Below are 20,722 nucleotides of genomic sequence, written 5' to 3' on the forward strand. Positions count from 1 at the left end.
AGTACAGTGTATAGTAAATTGTTCTACTAAAATCTCAAAGTATTCAGAAATCAAACTCCTAGCTATAAACAGTATTAATATTGTCATTGTAAACTGAACAGGTTCAACATCATGTGCAAACATTAAAATGTTTTGTTAATACTGCCATTGCTGTAACAGCAGCACTGTGTTTTAGTCTGGGTTGTCATCAGGGATGAGCCATGTGACAGAAGATGCAGCTGATTAAGTTAACTTTAAACAAAAGTCTTTTTTTATCTCAAAACACACACCTACAAACTACATTTCTTAGAACAAAGATTAGCAGTGCTACAGTCAGCAGACAGACAATGTCAGGGGTTGGGGTTCTTGTCAGGAGCTGTCCTACATGTTGGTTCCATTCTCCGGTGATGTTGGTGGCCAGGTGTTGTCTTCTTCCTCTGTCTGGATGCAGCTCTCATCATCATCTGTTTTCACATAACTTTCATCATCTGTCTGACTGTAGCTTGCCTAGGGAAAAGATACATATAAATTTTTTTCATGAATTAGGACTAATGTTCTCCTTCTTCCTTATAAAAACAATCCTAAAGATACAGGTTCCTCCTTTCTTAATATGCAAGACAATAAGCTATTTTCTAGCCCCTTTCTGTGTTGAAAGGAGATCTTAAGAGTCTTAGTGATTGAAATTTTATATGAATCCTTGAAGGTAAACTGGAAAATATGTTTTTTTTAAAAAAAAGCCAGAACACAGGCAACATTAATAATTGTCTTTCACATAGAAAGTTGATTTGATTTGTTATCAATATGGCAGAGTTTTGACTTTTCTTCCCAGTTATGGAGACTTTTCTAATTCTACTTTCTTGACTTGTCCCTCTTGTGATCTTAGGACATTGTAGACTGTGGTAGTGGGTAATTGTAATTAACCACCGTTGAGATAAATTGAAGGCCCAGGACTCTTTGACAAGACACTCAAGCCAACTGAATTAACAGGCCATAAAAACAGCAAATATGGTTTTCACTGAAAATCTTTTTTAAAAAGGAACAGAAAGAAGAAAGAGAATTAAAGTTGGCTCTTTTAAGCTTACTGACTGATTTCTTTAGGGTCTCATCTGCCTTTTTATTTTGCTCAAATAGGTGGACACAAGCTATGTTGAACTATCTTCCCCCTAATTATAATTATGTTTTGAAAAGTCCAAAGTTAGAAAGATTAAATCAAAGTTATCTATCATTTCTAACTCTAGATTTTTCTTGTTTTTGATGCTACCATGACTAATGACAAGATGTGTGGTTTCTCTGTGTCATGCCAGAGAAGTTTGGGGAACATTTTACCAATATCCAAGCCATTGTTACCCATTCTCCCTATATTTTCTTTGTGGTCTCTTAAGTTAATTTATAACCCTTATTTTCTATATCCCCCCACATCATGAGGATGAAATTAAAGCAGTGAAGAAGAAATTATATAAAGCAATTATTAGAAGCTATTTTGTCCAATAATATGCTAATAAAACTGACAATCTTTATGGCATATGTGAATTTTTTCAAAAATATAAGTTGTCCAGATTAGCAGAAAAGGAAATAGAATACTTAAATCATACTATCCTAGAAAAAGAAATTTAACAAGTCTAAATGAGCTCTCCAAGAAAAAAAATCTCCAGACCATTTGGATTTATAAACAAATTCTACCAAATATTTAAGGTATCTATAATATTCTATTCTATATAATTTTTGAGGAAATATGTAAAGGAGTACTTCCAAATTCCTTTTATGACTCAAATATAGTAGTGTTGATAACTAAACCCTTACAAATAATCAGAATACCAATAAAACAGAAGTGACACAAGGAGAAATTCCATTCAAAATAACTGCAAACAATATAAAATCCTTGGGAATCTACCTGTCAGGACAAACCCAGGGACTATATGAACATAGTTACAGAATATTTTTCACATAACTACAGACCTAAACACCTGAAGAAATATTAATTTCTCATGGATAGACTGAGCCAATATAATAAAAATGATAATTCTACCTAAATAAAATTACTTATTCAGTGCTATAGCACTCAATCTACCAAATAATTATTTTGCAAATTTAGAAAAAAAATCAATTAATCTGGAAAAATAAAAGGTCAAGGATGTCAAGGGAATAAGTGAACAAAAGTATGAAGGAAGATATCTAGCAGTGTCAGATTTCAAACTCTATTACAAGGTAGTGATCATGAAAACAATCTTGGAACTGGGTAAGAAATAGGGTGGTAGACCAATGGAATACATTAGATAGAAAATACAAAGTTGTAAATAACTGTAGCGATCTTGTATTTGATAAACCAAAGTGATGGGAGCAAGAACTCATTATCTAATAAAGTTTTCTAGGAAAACCTGAAAAACAGTTTGGCAGAAACTAGACAAAGATCAAAATCTCATACCATATACCAAGATAAGGTCAAGATGGGTACATCGTTTATACAAAGAGGGTGATATCATAAGTAAATTCGGAGAGCATGGAAAAATGTTATCTATCATATACAAGGATAAGGGAAGAGTTTATGACCAAACTGGAGATAAAGAGAATCTCAGGAAGAAAAATGGGTAAATTTTTATTATATGAAATTTTGTACAAACAAAATCAATGCAGCCAAAAATGTGAAAGAAAGCAGGAAATTGAGGTAACAAAATACAGCAAGTTTCTCTGACAAAGGCCTCAGAGAACTGAGTCAAATTTATAAAAATAAGAACCATTCCCCAAATGATAAATTAAAAGAAAAATCTCTCCATTTTTCCTCAAGACATACTCCTCTGGACTTCTTCATCTCTGTGTTTACTGTATGCTGTCTCCTGTTCTCCTCTTCATCAGTTCTGTTTTATATAACCTTTAGAATGTAAGCTCCTTACAGACAGGGATTATCTTTTGCTTTTCTTTGTATTCCTTGTACTTACCACAGCACCTGGCACATAGTTGGTGCTTTATAAATATTTATTGACTGACTCTATATAATAGAACAATATTGAAGGTAATGATTCAAGAAGCATTGTGGTGAGATGGATAATCCTGGCTATATGACAAAGGACAAGTAATTTAAACTTTTACTATCCTGAGATGAGTTTTCAATTGGCAAAGAGGGTGGGAACAGCCACTCCATGAAATCACAACTCTGGACAAAAATAAAACAATTTAACAATTTAATTAAATAAATTAAGCACCTACAGAGCATTGTACTAAGTGGGAGTGGGGGAGGGATCAAGTAGAGGTAAAATATAGTCTCTGCTTCAATAATCTTATAGCCTTAGAAGAAAATATGTAATAAACACAAATAACTATGCCACATAATATTATGTGATAAAAGTACTAAGTACTGAAGTATGCTTATGTATCAACAAGCATGAGGTAGTAGGGAAAGAGTTGGATGGTCTTCAAATTAAAAAACTAAAAGAAAAACAGAAATCAGATTCTATGGTGTATTTGAGTCAGCTCAAACTAGCTCTCAAGAACCTAATGTAGAATTTTCAGTGTGAGCATTTACACCTCAGAAAATCAACAAATGTTACAAATAAAGGATTTAGTTATTGCTTAGATTTAATAAAGTGATAGAAAAAATATTAATAATGCATATAAAATTTAAAAGTGTTTCTTGCAAATATTTTTCCTCCTGGAGAGCTGGCTGTTAAGCATTTTACCCCTCCTCCCCCCGTAGACTTTAATTCCAACTCTATCATTTACTTTATGCCTTTGGGACAAATCATTAAGAAATATTAGTCTTATTAGTCTTTCCCATCTTACAACATAGTTTTAAAGATACCATGATTATTATTATTAATATATATATATATATATATATATATATATATATATATATATAGCCATACAGGTATGTGTGTGTATACACACATGGATGCATATGTATATATGTGTATATATACATTTATGTTATTTATATCATAAATATACATACATATACACATACACGTATATTTAACAATAGACTCCTGAAAGCTGGTTGGAGTTGACTCAAGTTATCTTAGAGTCTGTTTATTTTTCCTTAATTTGAAGATTAACCAAGTCTTTTCCTGCTACATCATGTTACTTCATGCTTGTTGATAACACAAGCATTCTTCATGTGTCTCCTATATAAATTTTTGTTTCTTCACTTATATTGGAAGCTCCTTTATGGCAAAGGGGCTCTCTCTTCTCTCTTTCTCTGAAGTCTCTGTCTTTGTCTCTCTTACTCTGCCTGTCTGTCTCTATTTGGCAAACCCAGCACAGCACCTGGGATTCTATTTTGATTGAACTGACAATCTGTTTGAATGGGATCTGAAAGATAAATTTCACGATCCTTTCTATGAAATGTTAAGGGTCTTTGTGCATTAATTTCCATTTTTGCTACATAGAAAAAGCTCTGTAGGGGTCCCAAAAGTGTTAAGTATAGCTTTTAATAACAGAAATGGGGGCATCTAGGTGGCAAAGTAGATGGAGTACCAGCCCTGGAGTCAGGAGGACCTGAGTTCAAATCTGACCTCAGACACATAATAATTATCAAGCTGTGTAACCTTGGGCAAGTCACTTAACTAAATTGCCTCACACAAAAAAAAGAATCTAATAACAGAAATATACTGTAGCTATATGGAAAGTTGAAAAGTTATCAATCCCTTCTTTCATTTTTCCTATAATTGGCTTTTAAGTGGTTAAGTGACTGAATCAAAAAAGCAAACTAGTTCATGTTTTGATTTTTTTTTGGTAGTGGGGAAGGGTTGGTTTTTAGTTGAATATAGGATGCGGAGAACATGTAAAGCCATCAAGACCACAGTTGTGAAGCTTTCTATTGCTAAGATTATATTAGAAGTTTTTTTAAATTGCATTTTAAAATCAAGCTTTGAGTTTGACTGTTTCATTTTTTAGATACAGTTGATTTTGGTCATGTGAAAATTACCCCCCCTTTCTTCTGTGTGGCATTTTTTAACATTGACCTTCCCTACCAGTCCTCAACTGCCAAAAAAATGACATAATACAGAACAAACATGATCAAACCACATTATACTTGCTCTTTCAGAACTAGACTTGCTACATCTGTAACAGATGGTTTCAGTCAACTCCAGAGCGTTTCTCATTATGATGATAATGAATCTATAGAGATATGTTGTCATTCCATTATTTCAGTTAGGTCAGATTCCATGTTTTGCTGTTTCTCCAGCTGATTTTACAGATGAGGAAAACAAACAGAGTAAAGTGACTTGCCTAGGATTAAATGGCCAGTAAATATCTTGAGGCAGGATTTGAACTCAAACTTGACTCTAGGATCTGTACTGCCTACTCTACACAACCTGTCACTTTGATACCTAGCAAGTGTAGAGTCTCAGACCTCAAAAAGAGAAAGAGACTGGAAGGCAAGGAGATATTCTCTCCCTCCAGAAACCCCCTCATTTCTTATTAAGTACATTTTATAGCCCTATCTTGGAAACTGTGCTTTACTCTGGTTCTCAGGCTCATGTTCCTAATGTTGGGACTTAAGAGAGTGAACTGGAGGTATCTATTAAGGAGGACTATATTATTGGCTAATTTATTATGACTTTTAAAGCTACAGTCTGATTTTTTTCATTTTATAACCAAAGGCTACAAGTGCAACCTTGTCAATTTTATGGAGTTAAAGACACCATGGCACAGCTGGTTGAAAAACAGAACAAGGTGCTTGAATCAATGAAGCAGGGTGAACAAAGAAACAGGAATAGTTTTAAACTGGACAGGCAGCACTATAGAGTTCCATCACATGAAATTAGCTTGATCAGATGGGGAGAGGTGCAGGACTCTTGGGGCGCAGGTTAGCCCTTGCTGTGTCTAATAAATTGCATGTTTGCTCTGTGGTGTCCAACAACACACAAACTAGAGACTCAATCTGACTCTGGGCTGTTTATGAGCCTTTGGGGTTGGGGGGTGACAGGAAAAGAGTTGAGGAATCAAATATGAAAGGACAGGGGCAGGTGCTCTGGGAGAGGCTCCTGGTAGAAAGATTCTCCTCCTACTTCTTCCATGATAATCACAAAGTCTAGGAATAGCCAGGAAAGACTAATATAATGTAAGATCAAGGTCAAATTTATAAAGCTGAAGAATTTCACTTTATAAACCTTTTTTTATTTCTTTAATATAATCTAATTTTACTTAGAATTCCATCAGAGCATCTATATGCTGACACAGTACAGGTCATAGATTTAAAGATTAAAGGAATCTCTGAAGTCATTGAATCCAAACCCTTCACTTTACAGATGGGTTAGTGCAGAGAATAGAGCACAGAAATTGGAACAGCAAGATATGAGTTCAAAATGTGCCTCAGACACTTCCAGATTTCTTTACTTAACTTCCTAACTGGGTGGATGTAGTGAATAAAATGCTGGGCTTGAAATAAGGAAGTTTTGAGTTCAAATTTAGTCTCAGATACAATTTCTGTGACCCTGGGAAAGTCAATCTTTATCCGCCTCAGTTTCGTCATCTTTAAAATAGGAACAACAATACCATTTACCTCTGGGGTTGGTATGAAGATAATTTATTTTTAGGTTTTTGCAAGGCAATGGGGTTAAGTGACTTTCCCAAGGCCACACAGCTAGGTAATTATTAAGTGTCTGAGGCCAGATTTGAACTCAGGTGCTCCTGACTCCAGGGCTGGTGCTCTATCCACTACACCACCTAGCTGCCCCTGAAGATAACATTTTTAAAATACTTTTGCAAATTTTAGGTTCTAATATGGAGCATTTCCAACCTGGTTGTTGTTGCTGTTCTGTTGTATCTGACTTTGTGATTCCATGGACTACATAGAATGTCAACAACATGGGATTTTCTTAGCAAAGATATTGGAATGATTTGCCACTTCCTTCTCTAATGGATTAGTGTATATAGAGGTTAAGTGACTTGTTGAGGGTCACACAACAAATAAGTTTCTGAGGCTACATTTGAACTTGGGTCTTCTTGACCCCAGGCCCCGAACTCTATCCACTTAGCAACATAGCCACCACCAGTTTGGTACTATCTGTCAAACCAAAGGTTTTACCTGCATAGACTTCCCAAACCTAAGGGAACTAGTAGAGGGTAGTCTGTTTAATTCTTTGACTAGGTCACAAAGTTAATGAAGAACCATGCTTCTCTATTTGGTCTCTTTATAGTATGGCTTTTCAGCCTAGTATCCATGAGGTTTCTTTTTAAAATATTTTAATGACTGTATTTCAATATGATTGCTTTCCTTAGTGATACTATATATTTTATGAATTTAAAATATGATTCTGAGAAGGGATCTATAAGATTAATCACCATAATACTAAATTTGTCCACAACACCAAAAAACGGTAAGAACTTGCTTGAGCTATAGTTTTGTAAAGGTTGGATTCCATTAGAGAGATGTGAAGTGAGCAAGAAGATACTGTTGATACATGGACAGAGTGAGTTCTGAGGATCCATTCTTGGATCATCATTAGCATATAGAATGAATTATGTCAAAGTATTCTAATGAATCAGTGTAAAGGATTCAGGTGCTGGAGATATTGGCCAGCATAGTTTAGAATTACTATGAAATATTCCATAAACGGTTGTGATTGCTTGATGCCAACAGGCAAGAAAGGTATATCATCACATGCAGACTTAAAAGAAATAAATGAACAAACAAAAAAGAAAACACAAAGTGATTGTGAATCTGTTCCAAATTATTAAAATTCAGTGGCAAGGAGTCAAGTTTTCTCCTGAATAAAGAGGATACTTACTTGAAAGGAAAGTGATAGAAGGATATGCACTCAACCTTGCAAGCTGACCTGTGGGTGAAAAAGGATATAAAACAAGAAAGGTGATACACCTAATCAGGGAGGCAGCCAAGCTGGTGAGTTATCTGTATAAAAGCCAAGCATACAAAGTGAGTGTCAGTGGGAATCTGAGGGAGGGGAGGGTAAGAGCAGTTGCATAATCAGACATCTGTATGTTCATAGAAAATCATCTTAAATTCTTCCAGACACATTTCTTCTGTGGATCTGACATTTTATTTCTGTCTGCCATTATGGTATTTGAGCACAGAGGAGAAAGCAATGTGACAAAAGCTTTTGGCTCCAAAGAGCTTTCTTCATTTCAGAGGGAAGATTCTAAGACTGTTTCCTCACCAAGTTTGACTCATCAGCATAATTTTTGATTCATTAAAAAACAAATCAGATCCAGTGTTCTATAGAGAACAACAGAAGTGTGACCTCCCCTTAATTCATGGAATTCCTATAGTCACAGTTCCTGGTGTTACCCAAAGCCAGAAATAACTGAGCTCCAAGAGGGAGGCCAAGCTGAGGAGTCTAGAAAAACATGAACCCAGGCACTGATAATTTTACCATATCTCTCTGTGAAATAAAGCCAAATGAGAAACATGTGGGGATATCATCAGTCAAAATTCCCTGCGACTTTCTAATGGTCGATTCCAAGCAAAGTGACCCATCTCTTCGCTGCTGTGGAATGTAGTGAGCATCTTAGGGGAAAAGAAATCTTTATTGATCTGGATTTTAGCATTTTATGTAGATTTCTTTAAGTTAATATGCTTATGTTTATACATTCATGTACAAATATTTTTAAATAAATAAGTTTGTATAAAATTAATAATATACTTGATATATGAAAGTTCATATATAAATATATTTTATATATTTATTTCTCTATTGGTCTATAAATAAGACTCTATAGATAGACATAAAGATATATATCTAGCAATGTATACCATAGAAACAATGTAAGGATTAACAGACTGCCTTTTGTGGGGGGGTGGGGGGAGGGAAGTGAGATTAGGGGGAAAATTGCAAAATTCAAAATAAATAAATAATTCTTTTTAGGTTTTTGCAGGGCAAATGGGGTTAAATGGCTTACCCAGGCCACAAAGCATAAAGCTAGGTAATTATTAAGTGTCTGAGGCCGGATTTGAACTCTGGTACTCCTGACTCCAGGGCCGGTGCTCTAGCTGCCCCCAAATAAATAATTTTTTAAAAAAAGATAAATATCTAGAAAGAGAGTTATGTAGATTCACATTTTTTCAAACAACTGTGCCAACATGTCAGTTGGTTTTAAAAGCAGATCTTTCCCAAGGGACTTTTGAGATCAGACTGAGAAAGCTTAATGAAATGTCAAAGATGGAGTCAAGATCTATGATTTTGGTATTCTCTTCTTGTAAAAGTACAATAGGATGATTTTAATTGTAATTTCTTTTATCAAATCATTGCCCAGAAGAATTATAGAGGCTAAGCCATATTTTCTTTTATTTGATTGGGGGAAGGAAAGCATTTCCTTTTGCCCTGTAGTCCTCCAGGGAGAATGTTTCATATTTTAACTTAACATGTATTGTGAGAAAGTCAAATAATAGGTCATTTTTTTCTTCTCTAGTATACTTTAAAAAAAAGAAAGGATGAAAGAATGAAAGAAAAGAAAATAAAAGAGTATAATAAAACATCAAAATAGAAGGTAATGTAGCTAGGTAATATAATCTGATTGAACCTGTAAAAAAGGCACAGACCTGGCTATGTTCACCTGAGTCTTTAACCTTACTAAAAAGCAAAATTTCCCTGTTGTTCTGAGAGAAGAAAAAACAGAAAGGGAAATTAAACATGAAAAGACAGAAAAGAAACTAGGGAAATCCTAAAAAAATACACATTATTCTCTCTTAATCAGGGGATTTTAGGTTTCAAAGGGATCTTAGAGGTTTAAAGGCCTTTGTGTTGAAACTTTTCCTAAAATATGAATTTCCCCAATTTATGTTCCTGATAAGTAGTTATCCAAACTGGAGTTAGAGATGTTAATTCATTTTTCTCCTGAGGCAGCCTATTCTTATTTTGATCAGCTAATTACCTCCCCAATTTTTTTCGTTTTCAGTCATTTAGTAATTTTTTTAATTTAAAAAAATTACTCCTGTGATTTCATTGCTAATTCCTAATGAGCCAGGTCTCTCTGGTAATATGGACTGATGCCTCTTGTACAATTTAACATCTTAGAGATTTGCTTGAGTAACTGAGAGGTTAAAGGACTCAACCCCCCCACCCCCACCCCCACCCCATCACAAAGTCAGTATATATCAGAACTGGAACCTTGAACTTAATTTTTCCTCTCTGAGGCTAGTTCTCAATCTATTAAGCCATACTTTCCCTCAATCCTTTTATATACTGAACCCATATTCCTGTATCTGCCACCCACTGGTTTTGATTTTTCTTTCTGGGGCTAAGGAAAATACATAAAGTCCTTTTCTCACATGAAAAACCTCTAAAAATCTGGTATCCCAAGATCCCAGTAAGTCTTTTCTTTGCCAGGCTCAAGTTTTTTTCAAGTAATAAGAACAATCAAATTTTGAGAACTTTTGCTGTCCTCTGCCCTGTTTCCCAACTGATGCTTTCTAATAGGAATTAAGAAGGCAAATATATTTATAGTGTTTATATATATATACATATATATATATAGTGTTTTTATATTTATAGTGCCATATCTATTAAGTCTATATGTGAATCTTACAATTTTTTTTTGAACTTCTCAGTGGAATAGTGTACTCTGTCATCTGTTCTGCTCTCTCCGCCTCCCCCCACCCCCCGGCCCTTGTTAGGAAATTAGGGTTAAGTGACTTGCCAGGGTCACAAAGTTAATAAGTGGCTGAAGTAAAATTTGAACTCAAGTCCTCCTAACTCCAGATCTTTATCCATACAAGAGCTCTCTCCACTACACCACCTAGCTCCCATCATCAGTGTTTAAGGGGAATCCATGAGCAGACTGTCGCTACTTTCTTCATAAGAGTGAGTGCAAATAGTTTTTTTTAACATACTTTGGTTGCTTACTTTCATCTGATAAACAATATAACTATTCAAATATAATTAACATTTACTTTTTGATACTACAGCAGTTTGAAATTATAGGAAATAATATCTTTTATTTCTTCTAAAATCTATTTCTAATGAATATTATGAAATAATAATCTCATTATAGTGTTATAACACCCAAGAGAGAGAAATGAAATTTCTGCCAAAGTTCAGTTTGGGTACAATAAAGGTAACATTTTTCTCCCAACTTTAACAAGAAATTTTCAGACATTTTAGAAAGAGTTTCAAATGAAATATTTTTGAGTAATCAATAGAATTAATTTGCATGATTAGTGTTATCATTATTAGTACACATGACTGCTTGTCAATGATCTGATTAGTAGCCTAAATACTCTGTTGAAAGGGGCTTATCTAATCCCAAGGAAAGTGGGAATGAATGATTTTTTTTAATTCTACAAAGGAGTGCAGCTATGAATAGAGTTGTAATGCTGATTAATAGAGGGAAGACTAAAGCATTTTACTCATATACCTGGTAAGCTTCATCCTGTAATTTCTGTTTCAGGTATTCTTCCATCTTGAGCTCATTTTCCAACTGACGGACAGAATCATTTTCATAATTTTCATCCTCAGTCCTCACATAAGGGTCCCCATCTTCGGTAACCCTGAGAATGTAACAATAAAATTAATTGGAGCAAATGGATCTTTGGCATAAAGAGACTAGATCTCTGGGAAAACATGGATAAAAAATTTATAGCAGATGTGTATTTTCTTGAGAGTCAGCATGGTTTAATGAGAAGAGCATTTGGTTTGAAGTAAAAAACCTGACTTCATATCTTAACTCAGAAATTATAGCTCTGTGATTTTGAGGAAATCACTTATACTTTTTGAGCATCAGTTTTTACTTCTGTAAAATGAGGACAATACAATCATCCCATCTATATCATGGGGGTTATGGGTGTTGTGACCTGTGATCTAGAAAAATCTATGTAAAATTTTTTTGTCCTACCTTTGTTCCAGAAAAAGTCTGAATTATTGGTATTTAGAGATAAAATATATTGATATTATATAACACCAAGCATATATTTTATGCATTTTTGAGTTTAGAAACTTTTGTGTTGTCTGATGACCTGTGTATATTGTTTGCAGCTTCTGCAAAACTCCTAATAAATTCCCATTTAATTTCTTATGCTAACCTGTGATAAATCAAAAGCACAATGGAAAAATTTATGATGTGGAAGGGATAACTGTAGTATTCATACTATGTAACTCACAAGGTTGTTGTAAGGATCCAATGAAATAATATATGGTAAAGGCTCCAAAACTTCAGGTATTATTATTATTTTTAACAGCAATTTCTTCCTTAGTACTACTTCTATTTTTATTCATTTTAATAACTAATAAAAATATCTTGTAATTTTTTTGTATCCCAGATGCTAAAGGATAGTTTCTAATAAACAGAGAAACACATAATCAAAGATAATCAGTACACTGTAGAGTTTAAACCTTAGGCTTTTAAAGTCTTAGAGATGCAACTAAGAAAACTTTAAGCAACTAATATGAGTGTTTCATTATGTACAATAAAATGAATATTTATTTACACAACATAGATTAATTTATTGCAAAGAATAAACATGAAATAATGAATTACAGAGAAAAGGATAATTTTTTAAAATCATTATATTTTAGCCCTTTGTTTTATATTCTGTTTACTAGCACTTGAATTTTAAACAAAGGGTAATGATAATTTTAGGTTATTATTATTATTTTTTTACAGAGGAAGTATAAACTTTGGTTAAAGAAAGCTTTACTTTAATTCAGAATGATATGACCTGGTTTCGAATTCCACTGCTGACTGACTGTGTGAACTGGGGGAAGTCACTTAAGTTCTCTGTATTTCTGGCTACTTCCAGTGGTTTATCAATTCGGTCAGAGATGGGTCAAGTTCTATATTGAAGGAAGGCATTTAATGTTATGAAATGACTATCAGGTCCTTCATAGATGGTTTATTATGCAAAATTCTTGATAGTGCCAGTAATTTCAAGATGTCATCTGGTCACTTTCTTCTTTTGTTCTTCAAAGCAGCTAAGCAACTTCTTTGGGAGACTATAACACTTTCTCTGTTCCCCTTCTAGAAATTATCTGCAGGGAATGATAGCAGACTCTACCCAAGCTTTTTTTATATTCATAGCTATTCCTTCTAGTAGGTCTCATCTTCCAATTCTGTTGCATTTAAAAGAATTTCATTTCTTTTTCTTCATGAGGCTCAGGCCATTGGTACCATCTCTTTTTTTAAATGAAGGAATATCTCCTCTACCTCTCTACACTCTATATTTTCTCCAGTTACTCACAGTCATTTCTTTTCTTTTTTTTTTTAAATTTAAAGGAATGCAAACACAAACAAGCAGAGATACTTACATATCACTACGCATAGTGCCAGTGGCAGCTCCACTATGAAGGTACCCAGGTTTTCTGGCATGTATTTGTGCAAGGAAAGCCTTTTCAGAAGTGGGTGATGGAACTAGGTCATCAAATTGGGTCCGCCCAAATTCAGAATCCACATTACTCTCTGTCTCACTCCCCACCTCTATCAGAAATAATCATAGATAATACAACAGAACTGTTAGCTTTGGTTTTTAGGAAATTTCTCTTACTACAGGCATTGTAAACAGTTTCTATTTTCACTAAAATTACTGAATAATGGTTGATTTTATTCTACACACTGAAAAAAGGTAGGAGCTTTTTGTCTTCTATAATTGAATCATCTTAGAAGCTTCCCCCCAAATACTCCATTGAACGTATTTTTATATTTCCCCTGATATGTCATAATCCAAAATTTTTAACATTTTAAAACTGCAACATATATGACACTTAAAATGTAATTTGTCTATAAAGTCATATCTCTTATTAAAAATTATTGAATTTGTGTAAACTGATATTTGTCTAGAGAGGTGTTTTTTTGCCTCTATGGAGAGAACAAAATGATCAATTCTTACCTGGGCAGCAGTTCTATGCTATCATTCATGAATTCTTTAATTATAGACCTTCTTCTTCTTTAGTGATTAATCAGCTACGTGACAGTAGATAGAGTACTACAGTGAGAGGTTGGAGTCAGGAAGACTCATCTTCCTGAGTTTAAATCTGGCTTCAGACATTTACTAATTGTGTTATCTCGAAGGAAAGGGCAAATCACTCCAGTCTCTTTGCAAAGAAAACCCCAAATGGGATCACAAAGAGTCAGATACACTGAATGACAATATAAATCGATACAGTAGATAAAGTGCTGAGCCTGTAATCAAAAAGACTGAGTTCAAATCTAAGCTTAGAAACTTTCTATCTATGTGATCCTGGGTGAATCATATAATCACTGCCTTAATTTCTCAGTTGTAAAAATGGAGATTAAAAATGGAACCCAACTCCCAGGATTGTTGTAAGGATCAAATAATATGATCCTTCTTTGATAAGATTAGCTGACAATTGCATTGGTAAAGGGGGCCCCTACATTGATAAAATCATAGATACTTCACCTGTTTCTTTCTGTCACTGTACAAGAGAAAAAGTCAAAAAAGGAAAGATGTCTTCAATCCAGTTCCCAACCTGTTTTATACAAGCTCTTTCAATATAATTTTATATGTCTTTGTTTTTAAGTTAAACATCTAAACATGAAGCCAATTTATCTTTGGATTTGCTTCTTAATAAGAATAGTAGATAGGAAGGAAATAGAGGTCTAGTATCTCTAGAAGTTCTAATGTAATTTAATTAATAAAATGTGGGTTTTAATGTTAAATTTATAATAATAAAAATAATAAACTTAAATTTCTGACAATGTCCTTCCCACTCCAAACTTTGGTATTTAAATTTACAATATAATATAAGCATCAGAATATCAATGAACTCTATCTTTATAAATTAATTTTTCAACAAACAAAACAACAGAATAACTTAATGAAGAATTTGGGGCTATCATTAATATATCTAGAACAAGTGGGGAAAAATTAGAAAGACCAAGCTGAAATTGTTTATTCTTAGTAAGTTGATATTCTCACCATTATTGAAAACATTTTATGTTAGATGAGGGAGTGAGGAACAAAAAAGAAAGGAAAGAAGTAGTGTATTACAATGGAAAGGGATCCGAATTTGGAGACAAAGGACTTGAATTTAATAATGACTCTATTCCTTATGGCCGATGTGACCTTGGGCAAGTCATTTAACTCCTCTGTGATTCAGTTTCCTTATCTTTAAAATGAAGGGGATAGACTTGGTGACTTTTGAGGTCTCTCCCATATCCAAATATATGATCCTATGACATATTCTGGCTCTAGAGAATTTGTCTTGAGTGACACATAAGTTTTGAAAATTCAAGTTTGCCAATTTTTTGCAATGATCATATGTATCAAGACAAAATATGTTTTCTCCTTTTGTCATTTAACATGAAACTTCTTTATTGTTTAAGTTTTCAATTTTTCACTAGTAGTCGTAATAGTATTTTATCACTTATCAGCATAGTTTATAAGAGGTTCTCATCCTCATCTAGAAACTAGCAAGAGACTAGATGAATTATTTGCTGTTTCATTTTCCTCTCTCTGTTAAATGAAGATATCACTTATATTCCTTTATTCATATGGTTTTGAGAGGATAAAATTGGATTTGTAAATTATAATTTATATTTGAATGTTAGTATCTACATTTGCAAACCAATTGCAATTCAATTGAAAAAAAAAACTCCCAAACAAGAATTGATTGGATTAGAGCATCCTTATTAAGTCACTCTAATGTTCCATAAAGTGATTCACATTAGCTGAATATAATCCTGGGGAAAAGGGGTCTGCATGATAGATAGAACTAGAATGCTGTAGAGAGTTAGGTTAAGGCCTGAGAGAAGGAAAATATCATTCCTAGAAATGATGGTGGGATGGCGTCTCTGTCACTGGAGACCTTTATGCAAAGACTGGATGAAAATGGAATTTTAAACCATTTTTAGGTTGATTTCCAAAGTCCCTTATAATTTAGAGATTCTGATTCTGATGCAACAGAACTTTACTCATAATGGCACAAACTCAGTTAAATTTCCACTTCTCTTTCTTCTCTCTCTTTTCTGTCTTTTTTTAGTGACTTCAACCTACTCCCAAAGCTTCAGCATTCACTTCAAAGCAGATGACTCTCAAATCTATTATTTTCAGTATCATTCATTCTTCTGAGTTCCAACTGTTAGACATATTAGATGTTCCACTGACATCTTAACATTGAACACTAAACCCATTGCCTCAACTATCTTCTTCCTGACTTCCTATTTTTTGTTAATAGAATCACCATCCTCTTTGTCATGAGCTCAAAATCTTTTTTTTGTTGTTTTTTCCAAGGCAAATGGGGTTAAGTGGCTTGCCCAAGGCCACTCAGCTAGGTAATTATTAAGTGTCTGAGACTGGATTTGAACCCAGGTACTCCTGACTCCAGAGCCAGTGCTTTATCCACTATGCCACCTAGCCACCCCAATGAGCTCAAAATCTTGCTGTCACAACTAACTTTTTCATTTTCTTATTCAATTAATTGCCAAATCCTATCAATTTTATTTTACTGTATAGTATCTTTTGAATTCATGTCTTAGTTTAGACTTTCATTATTTCTAAAATGGACTACAGTCTCCTAACTAGCAGCCTCTGGTACCTAATATGAGTCAACTTGTTGTAGTTTATGTTCTATTTCAGAGTAGCTGTCCTCCTGAGCAGGTCATTTAACTTCTCTCAGCTTTACATTCCTCAGCTGTAAAATGAGATTAATAATATTATCTACCTCCTGGGGTTTTTGTGAAGATCTAATGAGAAAATATATGTAAAGCACTTTGTAAACCTTAATATACAGTTTAAGTGCTGAGCTATTATTATTTTCCTTTGTTTTCTGTTAAAACTTTTTTAAACTAAATATATCAACTTTATTTTAGATGAACTAATCTTTGAGAAGAAGGAAAGGATCATATTAGGTTGATATTCAGTCAATGTTTCCTGAATGAATGAAAACATTTTGAAAATGGTTGTCCAGAATTCTTTGTTTTAAGGAGTGACTCTCTGGGAGGGAAAGAATTTTGGGGAGGGAGGAGTCTAGGTAATGTAAACAAATGGATATTTGCAAAAATTTATTTAATAAAGAAAATCATGTAATGTGCCATACAAATATGAGACATTATTTTAACCACATCAATGAAACCTTTGGAACAGACTAATATAGATATTAAAAGATCCTTGGTTCACTTCCAGTCTTCTCAAACACATTCCAAAGAATTGTGGCTTGAAAATGTCAGAGTGAAAAACCATGGGCTAAGTCAAAAATGCTAGTAAATTATAGGCAGTTTATAAACAAAATAATGAGATTAATTAGATGGATATGAGACATTGGACAAAAGTACAGGTGCTTTTTAAAAAACTACTATAAGAACTCATGATAAATAATAGTTCTGCAATTTACAGTTTTAAAAAAATTTGTCTGGTACCCTGAGTGGACAAATGATTTGCCTAGGATTACTTTTCCACTATGTGAAATGCAAAACTTCAATTCAGGTCTTCCTAAACCCAAGGCCACTGTTAGTCTCTGCCTTCCATTTATTTCAGAGACAAAAGGTCATTTAAACAACCATGAAATGTGTGGACAAATTAATAAGTTTAAAACCTTGATTCCCATGCAACTTCACCTTTGCTCTATACTTTGCAAACTAAACAGATTAATATAGCCTTTTATAGACCCCTATGATTGCCTTAATGATTGAGACATGGGTAGCCTTTAAGAGTCTCACCTGAGTTTAGCTCCTTCACCAGAGAAGACATGGTATTAGTTATGGAATCTGCAGCCACAAGTAAGTCATTCCTTAAATTTCTCCTTGCACCTTAAGTAGAAAAACATAATAAAAAGCATATGATTTTTATCTATTCCTAAATTATGTTTTTTTTTAAAAAGAGATCCTTCCACTCCCACAGATCTAATAAAATGAACAGACTCCTCCAACATCCGGGAGGAATTGACATGATGGGGGAAAAAATAGTACAAATAACTTCATTTTTCCAATGCTTTGTATAATCCCTGACTTTGATTACAAAACTTTTTTTAGCAAACCTATCATACAAATAGTTGTATATCTGTTATTCCCATTTCCTCTTTCCCTCTTCCTTCCCTGTTCCCCAGAGTGGTTTATCAGGGTCCTCACAAAGATTTCACAGACACTGGCATCACCATATTCTTAAGGCATGGGAGTAACTCAGAAAGAGTGTTCTCAGGGTAAAAGTATACACTGACCCTGCTGGGCACATTTTTTCATCACAGTTCCTTCTTCTTTATATAAATATGTTGACTCCAAGGCAGCAGACAGCACCAACTTGGGAACATAAATATTACATCTGTGACACTATTAAAACTTCATCACTGTAGCCCAAAGGAAGGCAATCAGAACTTGTGTGCATACACAATGGATACCAATGGATACAATGGCAGTGGATACAAGGGAGAGATGTGCCCAGGAAACTGAAGATAAGGACCTTGGCTGCTAGATCCCTGATGATCAGAGATATGATGAATTTCTCCCAGTTCCTTTCTTCTACTCTCTGAAGACTACAATCTCCCAACAAGTGGTAGAATGTCATGGTCAGATTTGCAGCCCAGGGCAGAAGTGCCAAAGTAATCCACTGGCTTTATGGTGCTCAGCATGGTGGAAGACTCATTGTTTTGTATGTCAATACTTCACTTGGACTATTTTCTGCATCTAGCCCTGCTAAATATCTTTTTCCATTGGTGCTGGAACTCTGAATGTATTTTCTCATTAAAAAAATCTTCTCCATAGAGGCTATGTTCTACAGTACTATTAATACTTCATGGTACTATTAACATTATAAATTACTATCACTGTTGTTTTTCAAGTATGTTAAAAGTGAAAAAAAATATATTTGTGAGAGGAAGTAAGTGATACGGTGGATAGGACACTAGACTTCTGAGTTCAAATTCAGCCCTAGATTCTTGGCAATGATTCTGGGCAAATCATTGAGCCTCTCTCAGGTGCTTATTCCTCATCTATAAAATGGGGACAATAATAGCTCCTGCTTCTCAGGCTAGATGTGACAATCAAGGAAATAATATTTGTAAAGTGTATTGGAGCACTCTATAAATGCTGGCTATTAGCTGTTATATAATCTAGGACCTCATGATTTAAATGTGAACTCTATAGGAAAAATATACTACTCACTTATGAAATTTCAAAGTAGAGCTGGGACTTGAACTCACCATAAAATGTAACTCTTTCTATCATATGCTTAGAGGTCTGAAGGTTATTGATTACAATACACCTTACACTTGTTAGTCAAAATTAATAAATATGGCTAACAGGCTGATGAATAATCATTTAAATTTCTGTAAAAATTTAACTCTTGAGAACAGTGAAAGAAGGTAAATTTTTTGTCAAATTTAAAATCCAGTTACATGAAAGCTTTATTACAAAAATATTTAGGCTTATTTTTATAAGGGTTTTGCACTTTATTTCCTGGATTGACAAGCTTTCATGCTTTCAGCCCTTTATAAAAATACTAAGAAAGATGTGAATTCATCAGGATGTTTCTATCATAGTCATCCTCATATAAATTTTTTGGGAAAGGAGGCAATATTGTTTCTGAATATTATAACTTCATCTTCAAGAAAGTTATGTGAAAGGGAATATCTCAGAGATCTATATATCACAATAAACCTCTATTTGTCTATCTCAGGAGTCCTAACCTCATATTCCTCTATGCATAAAATAATTAAGCTACTGTGCTATTTGCAAATTGAATTATCTTAGTCTTTAAATTGCTTATCAGCCAAAAGGGAATGAGAAGATAGTAAGAAATGAGCAGCTTAAATATTGCTCTCATCCCCCAGAAAGTTTACTCTGGCTAGAAAGATTGGAAAGTTAACTAATTTTTAAAAATCACTAAATTTACTCTAGATAGCTTTGAATGAGAATGGTTGCATTGTTGTTGTTAATTATCACATACATTTGGGATTTTCTTGGCAAAGATATTAGAGTAGTTTGCTGGTTCTTTCTCCAGTTCACTTTTACAGATGAGAAAACTGAGGCAAATAGTGTTAAATGATTTGCCCAAGGTCACACAGCAAGTAAGTGTCTGAGGACAGATTTGAACTCGGATTTTTTTCACTGTAGGGCCATCCAGCTGCCTGAAAAATGGTTAAACAGACAAGTATATAAGGAGTAGAACACTTTTCTTATTTACTTAAAGACATTTGGACCTTTTCTTTCACCCCCTCACTGCTAGTGTCTTCCCTTTCAGATTGCTTTCATATATACATATATATGTAATATGTACATATATATAGTCAAATTTTTTTTTGCACTTTGCCTTTCCCCATTAGATTATGAGTTCCTTGATGGGAGGGTCTGTGATTTTGTTTTATTTTGTTTTGCCAGATATGTGCTAGATACTTAGTAAATACTAAATAAAGTTATGTTGGCTTATTGATTGACTGAATGTTACTATTATTTTATCAAAGTAACTGAGAAATCAAATGTACCCACTATACTCCTAAAAGATGTCTGCTTATGGAAGAAAAAGAAAAAAGGAAGGAGGAGTATCTATACTCAATTTGGGATATAAAGTATTTAGACCTCTGCTGGTCCAAGCAAGAAGCAAAATAAAATCACTTACTTTGTGCAAAGGCTTCTTGTACATCTCCTCCTACCCCTGTCAGAGAGTCCTGAGGTGTATGGGTTGGGGTAGAGCAGGCAGAGGCTGATCTGATGGGCATAGGAATAGGTCTGCTTATCGTATGACTGGGAGAAGAACGTGGAGAACCTGCCCCTTGTGTCTGAAAGGACAATACACATTGTTAATTTATTCTTACATTAAAAAGCTGAGGGAAATCTGTAATTCCTCTGTAATTTCCTGCAAATCACAAAAATTATTAGACAGCGAGACAGCATGGTATAATAGATG

General features: G+C 34.0%; 1 protein-coding gene across 15 annotated transcripts in view; it reads right to left on the reverse strand.

Annotated features, from left to right (window-relative positions):
* Positions 1 to 270: 270 nt before the first annotated feature.
* DTNA (dystrobrevin alpha) overlaps positions 271 to 20,722 on the reverse strand; it is a 499,301-nt gene continuing 478,849 nt past the window's right edge. For 10 of the 15 annotated variants that reach the window (XM_074205354.1, XM_074205350.1, XM_074205352.1 and 7 more), the window contains 5 exons: positions 20,435 to 20,594; positions 17,545 to 17,634; positions 13,179 to 13,347; positions 11,293 to 11,425; positions 271 to 486 (listed from right to left, as the gene is read on the reverse strand). In XM_074205354.1, coding sequence (XP_074061455.1) covers positions 361 to 486; positions 11,293 to 11,425; positions 13,179 to 13,347; positions 17,545 to 17,634; positions 20,435 to 20,594 — 678 coding nt within the window. In that variant the 3' untranslated portion in view covers positions 271 to 360. Of the gene's footprint in view, positions 487 to 7,709; positions 7,758 to 11,292; positions 11,426 to 13,178; positions 13,348 to 17,544; positions 17,635 to 20,434; positions 20,595 to 20,722 lie in introns of all 15 variants that reach the window. The other 5 variants (XM_074205357.1, XM_074205365.1, XM_074205359.1 and 2 more) reach the window with 1 other exon arrangement.

The sequence above is a fragment of the Macrotis lagotis genome, chromosome X, assembly GCF_037893015.1.
Source record: "Macrotis lagotis isolate mMagLag1 chromosome X, bilby.v1.9.chrom.fasta, whole genome shotgun sequence".
In the NCBI taxonomy this organism is placed as follows: Eukaryota; Metazoa; Chordata; class Mammalia; order Peramelemorphia; family Peramelidae; genus Macrotis; species Macrotis lagotis.